This window comes from Petaurus breviceps, unplaced genomic scaffold, assembly GCF_028583685.1.
Source record: "Petaurus breviceps papuanus isolate PSGF00001 unplaced genomic scaffold, PetGlider_PUasm1.0 37, whole genome shotgun sequence".
In the NCBI taxonomy this organism is placed as follows: domain Eukaryota; kingdom Metazoa; phylum Chordata; class Mammalia; order Diprotodontia; family Petauridae; genus Petaurus; species Petaurus breviceps.
Genome location: NW_027186296.1, coordinates 41,245,681 through 41,260,269, shown reverse-complemented (window position 1 = coordinate 41,260,269; position 14,589 = coordinate 41,245,681). Strand labels below are relative to the sequence as shown.

Sequence of the window (14,589 nt, the reverse complement as noted above, 5' to 3'; positions counted from 1 at the left end):
GGTATAAGCTCTTTGCTACATTGATTCTTATGGTAGAGTCTACTATGTTATCAAGTGGAGAGAGGGGGGAGAAACAGTGGAAAAATAGATTTTTTTTTCCTCAGGTTTCCAACTTACCTGAATGTCCATTATTAGTCAGAATAAACTGCTCATTGGAAGACATGTTGTAACCTTCTAATACTAAGGGTGAAAGGGTAGAATCATATTGAAGGATATCACTGTCAAAATCTATGGGAGACTGGAACATTCCTCCGCAGGAAGGGAAGGACTTTGGCCAGGCTTTCTCTCCATTGTCACCTAGGAAGAAGAGTGAAAGCTTTGATTTTTGTCTTCCAGTTTTTCTTTCAGGATGATTGCTCTCGTTTGTAACAGAAAAGCAGTGAGCAAATTCTTCAAAGACTACAGCTCTCAAGCCATTAACTTTCCATTAGCCAATATTCACTGACCGCATTTAGTAATGGCTATAAGAGGAAGCCAGAAACACCTGGAGAAGCTGGTCACATAGACTCTGATACCTGTTCATTCAAAGACCAGAGCTGCTGAATTTTTGTATTGGTTTTTACACGTTGTTTATTTAAGGACAGAATACATAGAAATCTTTCTAACCACTGTTTGCAGTCGACATTTACGTGTGCTTTATGATTACAGTGCACTTCAAATACATTATTTCATTTGGTCTTCATTATAACCCTGTGTATTAACGCCATTTTACAGATGAGGAAACTAAAGCTCATAAAATTTAGTTGAATTTACCAAGGTCACACAGCTGATAAAAGGCAGAACAAAGAAATGAGTCCAGGTCATCTGATGCTGAGTCTAGTCTTCTTTCTGAGAAACCATGTACTGCCTCCATAAAAATCAATCTACTATAATAATCAGTCTACTGCAGGCAGCTAGATGGTGTAGTGGATAGAGTGCTGAGTTTGGAGTCAGGAAGACCTGAGTTCAAATTTAGCCTCAAGACACTTAATAACTATGTGACCCTCGATGAGTCACTTAATTTCTCCATCTCAATCTCCCCATATATAAAATGGGGATACTAATAGCACATACCTTGAAGGGTTGTTGTAAGGACCAAATGAAATATTTGTAAAATGCTTAGCACAATGCCTGGCACATAGTAGTACTGTATGATAATAATAGTGATGATGATGATGATAACTGACATTTATATAGCATTAACTATGTGCTAGACATTATGTTAAGTGTTTTACAATTATTATCTCATTTAATCCTCACAGCAATCATTTGAGGTACATACCATTAGTAAGGAAGGGAGAGGAAAGAAAGAAAGGAAAGAAGGAAAAAAGAGAAGGGTGGAAGAAAGAGAAAAAAGGAAGAGAAGAAAGGAATAGAGGAAAGAAACTTATTCCTATCCCTTCCCTGTACTACATGCCAAGTACTGTGCTCCTGCTGGAGATACTGAGACAAAGGTGAAATAATCTCATAGGAGCTCAGATAGTTCACATAGCTCTGAACTTTTGTCTCCATTATCCTTCTGGTCATGAAAGCTCACAACTTTAGAGTGATCCTTGGTTCCTCACTCTCACTCACCAAACATATCTCATCAGTTGCCACGCCTTGTCACACTCCACATCTATCCCCCTTTTCTCTACTCACACTACAACCATTCTGCTTCAGACATGGGTCAACTGTCTTCCAGACTGCTGTTAATATCTTCTTGCCTTAAGTCTCTCTCACCTCCCATCCACCCTCCACACAGCTGCCAAAGTGATTTTTCTAAGGCATGTCTGACTATCTCATTCTCCTCTTCAAGCAACACCAGTGGTCCCCATTGCCTGGGACTGGCATAGTTAACCTTTCACAGCTTGGTTCCAAATTACCCTTTCAACTTTATTATACAGTTCTTCCCTTCATGCACTCTATATTCTAGCCAAACTTGCTGTTTCTCATTCCATCTCCCATTTCTGTTTCTTTTGTACAACCTGCTCCCCTTTGCCTAAAATTCATTCTCTTCATCTCTGCCACCTTAGAATCCATAGTTTCTTTCAAACCTTAGCTCAGCCACCATCTTCTACTTAAAGCCCTTCCACTGTTTCCTCTCCCAAATTACCCTGAATTAATTTTTTATGGACAGGGTGTCCTCAAAGTCTTAATGAAGTTTTAGACTTTGGTGACACCCTATATTTTGCATGCTTAATATGGCTCCTTTGATTGAATATAAGCTCTTTGAGGGCAGTCTACATCATTTTCATTTCTGAATCCTTAGCACTTAGCACAGAACCTGGCACATGCTTGTTAATGGATTGCTAGGTCAGGTTAGGCTGCCTGACTTGTGCATTCTAAAGTCTGGATAATTTTGACTCTAACCTCAAAGTCTTTGTGGATTGATATATTTTTATGTCATCTAATTTTATTGAATAGAAATCCTTAGATGTGCCATTTGGATTACATACAGAATCCCTTACCATGTGGATGCTTGAAGAATATAAAATAATGATGTTAGCATTACAAGATTAAGTGCTCTGTTTGAGCCAAGAAGAGAAAGAAAAATACTAAAAACTCATTGAAACATTATATCTGTATTTAATAGATGACAAGTAATATCTGGGAATAAAGAACTTAAAAAAAAATCCTTCAGGGACTGGGCTCTTATGCTATTTATTAGATAACATTCTATCCTCTGGAAATGAAAATAAACTGCCCCCAAGTTCATATAAACTTTCTTATTCCTGCAGGGAAAAGTCTTTATGGAATTTAAAGCACATGTTTAAAAGATTATCTTCCATGGCAATTAAATTGCAGTTGATTTTTGGTTTGAGGCATTTCTAGAGTATCAAGTTATTGGCATGTTATAGCTCGTTGGGTTACAGACAGGGATGCATGGTAGGCTTTATTAGAGCTGGGAATAGGCCTTTATGATCTGGGGCCTCCTTAGTATTGCCGAAAAGGGGATGATGTGAAATAGAACATAGCATATTCAATAGAAAGAATGTCAGTGTTGTTCATCCAAATTCACATTGTCTAGAGAGGTGATCACCTACTCATAAGATTTTAGAACTGGAGGAGACCTTAATGGTCATCTAAGTCAGTCCTCTCATTCCACAGGTAAGGAAACAAGTCAGGAAATATAAAGTGATATACCCAAGATTACACATCTAGTTAGTAGGAGCTAGACCCTGCGTTTAGGTCAAGACTGCTTTTCATTATACTCATGCTGTCTCTTTTTCCCAGTGCTCAAAGCCCCAAGTTCACAGCAGCCCTATTGTATCAGGTCTGACAGGTACTGAGAGTGGGCGGCCCTCAGACATTAAAATTGTCATACTCTTGTGGCCTGAAGCAAGGTAATTATGGGGAAGAGAGTGGTGTGTTTATATGCAGAGGAAAAGGATTTCAGGGATAAAAGGAAACAGAGTTTTAGGGACTGATTTACAACTAGGAATCAATGGAATGAAAAAACAAACAAGAAGCCCAAAGACATAAGCAAAACTGATAGGTCCTGTAGGTTGTGAGAGCTTTATTTTATCAAAGTAGAGAAGACAATTATTCATAAAGGATAAATTGGGCACATGGCCAAGGTGACAGAGACTGCAAACTCAAGCATGAATGAAAGGCTTACTTATCATTTGAGCCTTTGGAGCAAATCGTTCATTGTAATTTCATGTAAGTAAAGGGTACAGAAAAATTTTTAAATATTTCATTTGCTCCATTTTGTCTAATTCTTATCTTCTCCCCCAACTTTTTAAAAGGCCACACCAATCTTAGGTATCTTAGTGACTCAAATGGAGAAATGATTTGAAGGGGACAAAAATATTATTACAAGAAGAGATAGTGTGATATACTAGAAAGAGGGGAAGGGAGAGAAAGAAATTTACATGATAACTTTATTATATTTAAAAGGAATAGAAAGTTGTACATAATAATAGAATTGCAATTTCATGCACAATCATCTTTTTTTAAAAATTATTCTATGTTATAGAAATGCATATTCCATAAATTTAAAATAAAATAAATTTTTAAAGCAACAAGTTTAGAAAAAAAAGAAAGAGGAATGGATTTGAAGGAACTGGGTTGAAATCCTGCCTCCATTTACTACTTCCAACAAATCATTCAATTTAGGTGTCAATTTTCTAATAGATGTAATGAAGGGATTGGACAAGATATCCTCTAAAATTCTTCCCTACTCCTTATGTGTGATCTATTCTCTAAGAAAGTCTGAGTTAGTCTTACTTTCTTCAAGTACTGTCTGCCATGCTTGGAGTGTTCTCCCTTCTCATTCCTGTGTCCTGGCTTCCTTACTTTCTTCAAGACTTAGCTCAAACTTCACTTTTTACAAGACACCTTTCCTCCAACATTACCTCCCATTTACACTATGTGTGCACAATTATGCACACAGTAATCTGCATGTTGTTTTCCCTGTTAGAATATGAACTCTTTGAGGGCAGGGACTGTTTGCTTTCTTTGTATCCTCAGTGCTTGGGGACAGACAGCTAGGTGGTGCCATAGTACACAGAGAGCAGGACCTGGAGTCAGGAAGATTCATCCTCTTGAGTTCAAACCTGGCCTCAGACACTTACTAGTTGTGTGACATTGGACAAGTTACTTAACCCTGTTTGCCTCAGTTTTCTCATCCATCAAATGAGCTGGAGAAGGAAATGGCAAACCACCTTACTATCTCTGCCAAGAAAACCCCAAATGAAGTCACCAAAAGTCAGTCGTGACTGAACAACAACAGAAGTTAATCACCAGTGCTTAGAAAAATGCCTGGAACATACTAATTGCCTAATAAATGCTTGTTGGTTGATTGATTGGATCAGAAGCCAAGGGCCATATAAAGTATTTTAAAGCTGCAACAGCAGAATTAATGAGAAGGGTGGGTGAAGTGGGAATATCTCTCCAGAAATAGTTCAAATTTTAGTTTATAGCACATATCCCTCCTGGCAGAAGAGAGGTGGGGACTACAAGAGTGTAATGTTACATATGCAGTCAGACATAGTTATTTGGTTTTGCTTATCTGTTTTTCATGGTTATAAGAGAAGATTCAGTTTGAAGGGAGAAGGGGAAGAATTATACCAAAAAATAACTGTAGTGTCAAAAATAAAGGTCATCAATAAATTTTTTTCTTTTAAAAGATGACTGAGAAAGGAATTACTAAGGATTGAAAGCCTACTGTTTTTGCAAGTTTACAAAAAGGAGACAAAGACACTTCTCAAGCATGCACTAAAGTCCCTGGGCACAGACAATACTTTTAAAAAGCCCAGAAGTACCCCCATTCGTGGGACCAACTGAGGTGCATCAAACACTCAATTTGCAAGTGTTTTCCTACCCAAGGGCAGGAACCTGAGACAGCACCTAAAACTCTAGAGTTCTGTCACAAGGAGACAATTACCCCCAAGTCAGCTCTAAAACTTTCTTTGCTCTTTGTCCAGAGTTGAGGCAATAAAAGCAACTCAATCACTATTGTGATATGTAGTCAGAGGTGCTAAGAGAAGCCATTTACTAATTGTGTGATTTTACACAAGTCACTTCACACATCTGGCTTTTCTTTCCACATGTGTAAAAGAGGCATTGGACTACGTGACCTCTAAGTTCCCATCCTGCTCAAAGCTACAAAACAACCCTGGAAAGTAGAAAGAGCAGATATTATTACTCCCATTTCACAGATAACAAAACCAAGGCACAAGTAACACAGTGAGAAAGGTATATTGAGAACTATACAGGGGTCCTAGTCTGTTACAGCAGCTCTTGGACTTCAGAGGGCTTTGGCAGCAGAGTTAGACCAGTTGTGATGTTAAAAGCAATTAGCCTTTATTGGCTCTGTTTTAATTCACAGAAGGAAAAATCTAAGGGTTTGGGAGGGCACCCAGTGTTTGTTCTACATTTTGAAGAGGACCAATGACATCATGAGGTGATGTTGACTTGTGTGTGAATTGACAGGACACCCAAAGGTGGGAGCAAAGAGGGGGAAGCAGAGACAGCAAGAGACAGATACAGTTAGGAATTCATCCACCCCCCTAAGCCAGGGCATCAGCTGGAATCTCCAAAGCAGGGCAGGGAAGGTACAAACTAGGAATGTTGCAAGGAGGTCTGGTATAAGATCTTGGTAGCAGAAAGAAAAGAGTCCCATAGGAAGACTTGGTATGTTGAATTTCTCACCATTCCTGGTTGTTCCATGCATGTGATACCTCTGTTGTCATTTCATGCTTTTGAATAGGTCAGTAGAAGGCAGGGGACCCTTGTGATTTGGTTTTCTACTTCTAATGTTCCAGGCAAGGATGCCTTAGGGATTGTCAGTCAGTCAACAAACATTTAACTGTGGATTGGTCCATGAAGCCCACTGCGGAGTATGGAAGATTCTAGCGCAGGGAAGAGGGAGTCCAGAAAAAGGGCAAAGCAATAGAGAGGAGTGTATCTAGAGCAAATACAATCTACCTCAAGATATACTAGGCTGCTGCCACTACCTCCCCAACAAAAACCCCACAGAGTTGGTTTTGTTTTGTTTTTATTATCATATAAGGTCTTATTCTTACTCTTAGAATACTGCTCTTTCCTCTCAGGGGAGTTCCCCCAAAGTTGACTTTACAGCCTAAGAGGAAAGATCACTGGATTTGGAGTCAGCAAAACTGACTTTAACACTTACCAGCTCTGTGATCGTGGACAAGTCACATAGTCAGGAGTCACATGGGCAAGTCATGTTTCTGAGTCTCAGTCTCTTCATTTGTGCAGTGAGGATAGCAATAGCCATAGACCCTACCTCAAGTGACTACCACGAAAAAATAAATCATGTCTAAAGTGCATTGTCATCCTTAAAGTCCTAAGTCATGATGATGATAATTCCTTTTGTGGAAAGAAGAGAAATTGCTTGCTCAGGTTAAAATTTATTCTGTCTACCTCGCGATTTTGGCTTTAATGTGGAGTTATTGAGGGTATGACTGTTCCTGCAAACAATTAAACTTTTATGGACCTGAAGTTGATAAACTGTACCTTTTTTGTTTTCACCATTTCAATGGTATGGGGGTAAAAGTGGCCCACTTTCCTGAAAAGGGAAATTCCTGGCAAGGAAATTTTCTGGCTGCCTCTTTTTGGAGTTGTTTAAAGGGGAGATTCTTACAGAAGTGAACCTGGGCATTTAGGAAGAGGAATTCCACCCTCTGGAATGGTGTTAAGCAAACCACAGGGAACAAAAGTAGCAAAAGCCATGCCAAGTATTTCAAGAAGTATAAGAGAGCAGATTCCAGCCTTGTTAATGTAAAATGATCAGTGTGCCACATAGCGTGGAACCAGGCATCCTAATAGCAGAGATCTTAAGATTTGCTAGCTCTTTAATGAAACATTAAAAAGTTCTGCATCAGAGAGTAGAAGGAATCTCAGAGAGTGATCACAGAAATTAATGCAGCATTAGAACTAGCATGTCAAATAGACCTGGGTTCAGTTTCTTCCTTTGTAACAATGAGGGAGTTAAACTCGACGATCTCTAACATCCCTTCTAGCTCTAACTCTCTGATTTCGTGAATATATTAAGGAAAAGCCCCAATCTTTACATAAAAAATAATCACAGTATATATAATCCTTCTTTTCTGTTTTTTTGAGAAAAGTATGAGATAATGGTAGAAAGAATTGGGGAGGAGTGACAGGAAAGGCATGGTGTGCTTCCCTAAATAGACTTTTAAATGAGAGTTGGTAACATCTTTCTACCATTTCTTTCCCTAAGAAATACATCACCCAGTGAACAGAAACTAATACTTTGCTAAGAGTTTCCTAAACTGTACTCCAGGACCTCTAAATTCTGTCCTATGAGTATAGCATATTCATGCCAGAAAACTTATGTTCGAAGTAGCCTAAGTGGACCAGCTATTATTTTATTTTAAATAATTTTTCCCCCCAAGCTCAGGCCCCTCCTTATAAATCAACTTTTCCACAGTATTGAAGAAATCACAGTTCTTTTTTCCAGATAAAATCAAAAGTCAGAGTTTTTGTAACTTTACTAATAGTTGAAAGAGCTCATTGTTCTGCATTGTATTATTACATAAATAAAGTAATTTCTCAGTGCAAGGCAGCTAGGGGTTGCAGTGGATAGAGCACTGGGCCTAGAGTCAGGAAGACTTGAGTTCAAACCTAGCCTCAGACACTTAGTAGCTGTGTGACTCTGGGCAAGTCACTTAACCTCTGTTTGCATCTATTTCCTCACCTGTGAAATGGGGATAAAAAACAGCACCTACCTAGAAGGGTTGTTGTGACAATCAAAAGAGGTAATATTTATAAAATGCATGTAGTACATCTGGCATGTAGCAAGCACTTAAATGCTTATTTCCTTTTCCCTCTTCCTCTGTTTTTAGTATTCTTGTCAAAAGCATTGTGGGGTTCAGTGAAAAGGGCGATCTGTACTCTAACTTGAATTTGGCAGTACAGTACCTCCTCAAAAAGCAGACCCACTTGTTCTACCTTCTTCTACTCTCCAAATCTTGGATCTATTTCTATGTCCTCCCCCTCTTTTTGGGACTAAACACTCTCCATTCCACCTTTGAAATCTCTTTTCTATCTGTCTCTTCCTGTTCATGGCCACTGTCACTTCCCTAGTTCAAGCACTTAACACTTAGAACAGCATCAAAGCACTGTCCTTCTAATCAGTCCCTCTATCTCCAATCTCTGCCTATGCCATCAAAATGATCTTTACAAGGCACTACCTTCATCACGTCAGGCAACGTTTGATGGGATTCCTCTTTATTCTCAGATATATTCCAAACTTATGGTTGTTTTGAAAGTCCATAAATTAGCCTTTTGCAACCAACTACCGAAATTTATCTACCCCTACTCCTCAAATTTCCATTCCATGAAGACCAGTCTCCCCTCTAGGTAACATCTCTGAATGTGAACATGGAATTCAATAAACAATTAAACACCTACTAATAGAAACATGGAAGACCAAACAGTTCCTTTTCCACAAAGTAGCCAATAGAACATTGGTTTTAGAATTAAGAAGATATGGATTCAAATCCTACCTTGGACACTTATTAACTGTGTAACACTGAGGAAGTAACAACTTTATTGAACCTCGGTTTACTCTTCTACAAAATGGAGATCTAATAGCACCTATCTCACAGAGTGGTTGTAAGTATCAAATGTGATCATGTTATGCAAATTATAGTACTGTTATTATTACTAGAGGAAACCTAGAGGCATTATCATTCTAAGAATTACTTTTATTATACAGATTATGGCTCTTGCAGTATGTTTTGGAATTTGAACAAAAAGTATGCCATTTCTCATAAAAATCGAAACCGTTGAGCAAGTTAGCAGTCCCAAGTTTCTATAGTACACAACTTAGCTTAGTCCTAACCCATCCAGGAGATTCAAGCTGAACTAAACTCTATGTAGTTCTTTTTCTGGCATTCAGCTTCAAAGCTATAACCATAAAGACCAAGATCCTGCCCAGGAAGAAATAGTAGTCACTGGAATGTGGGTTAATTATTTGTGGATAAGATTTTATTGCTTACAAATCAAAGGCAGGAAAGAAAAGTGGTATTAGAAATAAAACCATGCTGTCCTTTTTTTCCCCTCATGAGCACCTGAAAAATGAATGCATGTCTTTCTCATTTCCTGTATATACTACATCTGTGGAAAAGGCTGTGTTTAGAGTATGTGACTGTTACCAAATCGCAAGAGCAGTTCTCCCTTAACTCTGTTCCAACTTCCATCCACTCCATCCACTACTGTTGATGTTTCTGCACCACCCAGAGGGGACCTGCCTTGCCAGTGTGTATTGGGAGAGGAGAATGGGGAAGTAAGCTTTTGGAGGAGAGACCAAGCTGACTTTTCTTGGGAATTGAAATGCAGACCAAAGTTTCAGCTAGTGCAGAGCTTCTTCTTGATGAAAATCTACCTGTTCCAAAGCCAAGGTACATAAACCTTCAAAGATGATTCCTGTAATGTTAATCAGCTTCCAAACCAATATTGCTAAAGCATAGAGCTATGTCAGCACCCCCCCCCCGCCCTTTACCATCCAATCAGTAATCTCCAGGGGCTCCCTATTGCTTCTCAGATAAAATACATCATTAGTTTGACTTTTACAGGCTTCCACAATCCGGTTCCCACTTATCTTTCCCTTTTTTCTTCATCTTACTCCTTTTCATATGCTCTTCATTCCAGTCTGCTAACTCCTCTCTTTACATGAAATTTCTTATTTCTACAAGAGATCCCCCATATCTGGAATGCATTCCTATTCACTTCTGCCTCATAGAATCACTAACCCTTTTTTTCTCCAATTTAAAAAACATTTTTATTTAAAGTTTTGAGTTCCAAATTCTATCCCTCTTTCCCCTTCCCCCTCCCTGAGATGGTAAGTAATCAGATATAAGTTATACATGTGCAACTATATAAAACGTTTCCATATTAGTCCTTTTGTACAAGAAGACTAATAAGAGAAAAACAATGGAAGTGAAAAATAGCATGCTTCAGTCTGTATTCATTCAATATCAGCCCTTTCTCTGGAGGCAGATAGTATGCTCATAGTTAATCCTTTGGGATTGTCTTGGATCATTGTATTGCTGAGAATAGCTAAATCATTCACAGTTCTTCATATTGCTATTGCTGTGTACAACATTCTCCTGGTTCTGTTCACTCAACTTAGCATCAATTCATGTAACTCTTTCCAGGTTTTTCTGAAGTCATCCTGCTTGTCATTTCTTATGGCACAATAATATTCCAGTACAATCATATGCCACAATTTGTTCATCCATTCCCCAACTGGCAGCCATTCCAATTTCCAGTTCTTTGCCACCACAAAAAGAGCTGCTATAAATAGTTTTTGTACAAATAGGTCTTTTCCCCTTTACCCTGTGTGTGTGTCTCTGCTTCAGATGTGTTTCTGGTAAATAGTATATTGTGGAATTCTGGTTTTTAATCCATTCTGTTTTCTGCTTCTGTTTTATGGTTGAATTCATTCTATTTACACTTATGGTTATCATAATTAACTGTGAATTTTCCTCCATGCTATTTTTTGCTTTTATCACCCTCTGTCTCTTACATCCCATCCTTTCCCTCTTCACAAGTGTTTTATTTCAGATCACCACCTTCCCCAATATACCCTCTTTTTTATTAGTCCCTTTTCCCCCTTCTATTTTTTTTTTTAAAAGCAATTGGGGTTAAATAACTTGCTCAAGGTTACACGGCCAGTTATTTCTGGGTGTGGTGCTGAGTATCTGAGCCCGGATTTGATCTGGGTCATCCAGACACTGGAGCCGATGCTCTTACTCACTGAGCCACCTGGCCGCCCCTAAGCAATTGGGGTTAAGTAACTTGCTCAAGGTTACACGGCCAGGTGTTTCTGGGTGGGTGCTAAGTGTCTGAGCCCGGGATTCGATCTCCATATCTTCTCAGCACTGGAGCCGGTGCTCTTACTCGCTGTGCTACCTGGCCGCCCCTTTTCCCCCTTCTATTATCCCCATTCCTTTTTGCTTCCTCATAGGCAAGATAGACTTCTATATTCAATTGAGTATGTATGTTATTCCCTCTTTGAGTCAATTTTGATGAGAGTAAGATTTAAGCTTTACCCGTCCCCTCTCTCTTCCCCTCCATTATAATAATTCTTTCATGCCTCTTTTACATGGGATAATTTACCCTATTCAATCTCCCCCATCCTTCTTCCAGTACGATTTTCTTTCTCACCCCTTTATTTTGCTTTCTGGGGTATGATCCCATCAAAGTCACCTTATATACACACTCTCTGTCTACATATATTCCTTCTAATTGCTCTTATAGTAATAAGTTGTTAAGAGTTACAAATGTTAGCTTGCCATATAGAAATATAAAGTTTAAGCTTATTGAATTTTTTATGGTTTCTCTTGTTTCTCTTTTTACCTTTTTATGTTTTGCTCAAGTTTCGTATTTCGAAGTCAAATTTTTTTATTCAGCTCTAGTCTTTTAATTAGAAATGCATGAAAGTCCTCTATTTTGTTAAATATCCATTTTCTCAAGGGGCGGCTAGGTGGCGCAGTGAGTAGAGCACCGGCCCCGTAGTCAGGAGGACCTGAGTTTGGATCCTGCCTCAGAGACAACACACACACACACACACACACACACACACACACACACAACTAGCTGTGTGACCTTGGGCAAGTTACTTAACCCCAATTGCCCTCCAAAAAGCAAGAAAAAAAATCCATTTTCTCCCTTGAAAGATGATATTCAGTTTTCTGGGGTAGATGATTCTTGGTTGTAATCCTAACTCCTTTGCCTTCTAGTATATCCTATTACAAGCCCTCTGGTTCTTTAATGGGGAAACTGCCAAATCCTGTGTAATCCTGACTGTAGTTCCACAATATTTGAATTGTTGGGATTTTTTTTTTTTTGGTTGTTTGCAATACTTTCTCCTTGATCTGTGATCTCTAGGATTTAACTATGATATTCTTGGGAGTTTTCATTTTAAGATCTCTTTCAGGCAGTATTCAGTGGATTATTTCAATTTCTATTTTGCCCTCTGATTCTAATACATCAGGGTAGATTTCTTTGGTAATTTCTTGAAAGATGTTTTTTCCAGGCCCCTCCCCCCCTTTTTTTTGTTCATGGCTTTCAAGTAGTCTAATAATTTTCATATCATCTCTCTTGGATCTATTTTCTAGATCAGTTGTTTTTCAAATGAACTTTTTTTTTTTTACTGTTTTGATTTTGTTTTATTGTATCTTGATGTCTCATAGAGTCATTAGTTTCCATTTGTTCAATTCTAATTTTTAAGGAATTATTTTCTTCAGTGAGCTTTTCTACTTCCTTTTCCATTTGGCCAATTTGTTTTTTAGGGAGCTATTTTACTCAGTAAATTGGTTTATCTTTTCCCATGCTATTTACTCTTTTTTCCATGATTCTCTTGTATTACTCTCATTTCTTTAACCACATTTTCTTCTACTTCTCTAATTTGCTTTTTTAAATCCTTTATAAGCTCTTCCAGGAATTCTTTTTGGGCCTGAGACCAAATTACATTTTTCTTTGTGATTTCACATGTAGTCATTTTGACATTATTATCCTCTTCTAAGTTTATGCCTTGGTCCTCCCCATCACTATAGTTAACTATCTATTAGCCAAGGCTCTTTGTGTGTGTGTGTGTGTGTGTGTGTGTGTGTGTGTGTGCTAATTTTTTATGCCTTTTTTGTGATTTGATGCTTTTATATGAGAGTTGGGCTCTGGTCCTGTACTGTTTTTGTGCTGGGGCTCTGGGTTAGCTGGTTTTCACTGGGCTTCAGGGCTTAGCTGCTTGCTTCCTCTGGAAGGGAGGCTTCCCTCCTTGCTTGTACAGGGGGGTGGGACCTCCCTGTTGGTTTCTCATGGGTGTGGGATTTACCTGCTGGCCTGCTCCAGGGGTGGGGCCTTGCTGCTGGGTTTTAAGGAAACAAAGTCTTTCTGGTGCCTGACCCTGGAGGAGGGATCTTGTTGCTGGTCTGTCCCAGGGGTGGGCCATACTACTGGGTTGCTATAGAAATGGGGCCTCAACAGTCTCTAGAGAAGTAATTATGTTGCTGATCTGTCCGAGGGATGGGGACCCTGCTGCTAGCTTGCTATGGAAATAAGGCCTCTCTTCTGGTCGGCCCCAGGAAGATATAGTTGTTGGCCAGGCCCTGGGTGGGGCATCACTACTGTTCGGCAATTGGGTCAAGGCCTGCCTGATGGCTTGTGCTGGGGGTGGTGTCGCTGGGGTGGGACCTTGCTGCCTGGCACAGATTATTCATTTGCCTAGGGGGCTGCTGGTTTGCTGGAGGGTAGGGCTTTGATGATGGATTGTTCCAGGTTTGGAACTTTGCTGCAGGCTGCCTGGTATGAGGCTAGCTGCTGTTGCTACTGCTCTTAAACCTTGTTCCCCTCCCACCAGAGTGAGACAGACCTTTACCCTTTACAGGTAATCTGCTTCCACATTCCTAGATTAGCTCTGAGGTGGTTTTCTAGTTGTTTGGAATTTGAAAGTTGTGGATTCCTTCCACACAATTCTTAGCACCAGCAGTACTGGTTTTTTTCAAAGTAAATTTCACCACCTCCTCTGGGGAACTTTGCTGATTCACCCCAGTTATCATTCTCCTCCCTCACCCTCTCTGTCTTCCTCTTTCTCTCTCCTTTGTGTTTACTTATGTACATGTTACCTCCTTTGATAGAAAGTAAGCCTCTTAAAGGCAAGGGCTATTTCATTTTTCACATGATAACCCTAATATTTAACACACTGACTTTCACATAAAAGGCACTTATTAAATATTTGCTGAATTAATAGATTTAAATTATAGAATCAAAATATCAGAGTTACAAAGGATCTCAAAAACCTTCTAATCCAGCCCACAAACAAAAGGAATCTCTACTACAGCACTGAATCAACCCAAGTTCATTCTCTGTTCATTCCTTTTTCTCAGCTATGCTTTCTGATTATCACTTTTTTAAAAACCCCATCCTTGAAATGTTCTCCTCTCTCCTCTCTGCCTACTGGTTTCCCCAGCTTCCTTTAAGTCCCCATTAAAATCTCGCCTGTAGGAAGCCTCTACCAAACCCTCTTAGTTCTATGTATTCCCTCTTTGGATTATTTCCTATGTATCCTTTATAGAGCTTGTTTATACATAATTGTTTGCTTATTGTCTCCTCCATTAAACAGTGAGTTCCTTG

At 39.2% G+C, this 14,589-nt stretch overlaps 1 protein-coding gene across 5 annotated transcripts in view; it reads right to left on the bottom strand.

Annotated features, from left to right (window-relative positions):
* Positions 1-14,589, bottom strand: part of CA12 (carbonic anhydrase 12) — a 241,089-nt gene that overhangs the window by 30,535 nt on the left and 195,965 nt on the right. For all 5 annotated transcript variants that reach the window (XM_069098357.1, XM_069098352.1, XM_069098353.1 and 2 more), the window contains one exon: positions 118-297. In XM_069098357.1, coding sequence (XP_068954458.1) covers positions 118-247 — 130 coding nt within the window. In that variant the 5' untranslated portion in view covers positions 248-297. The remainder of the gene's footprint in view (positions 1-117; positions 298-14,589) is intronic.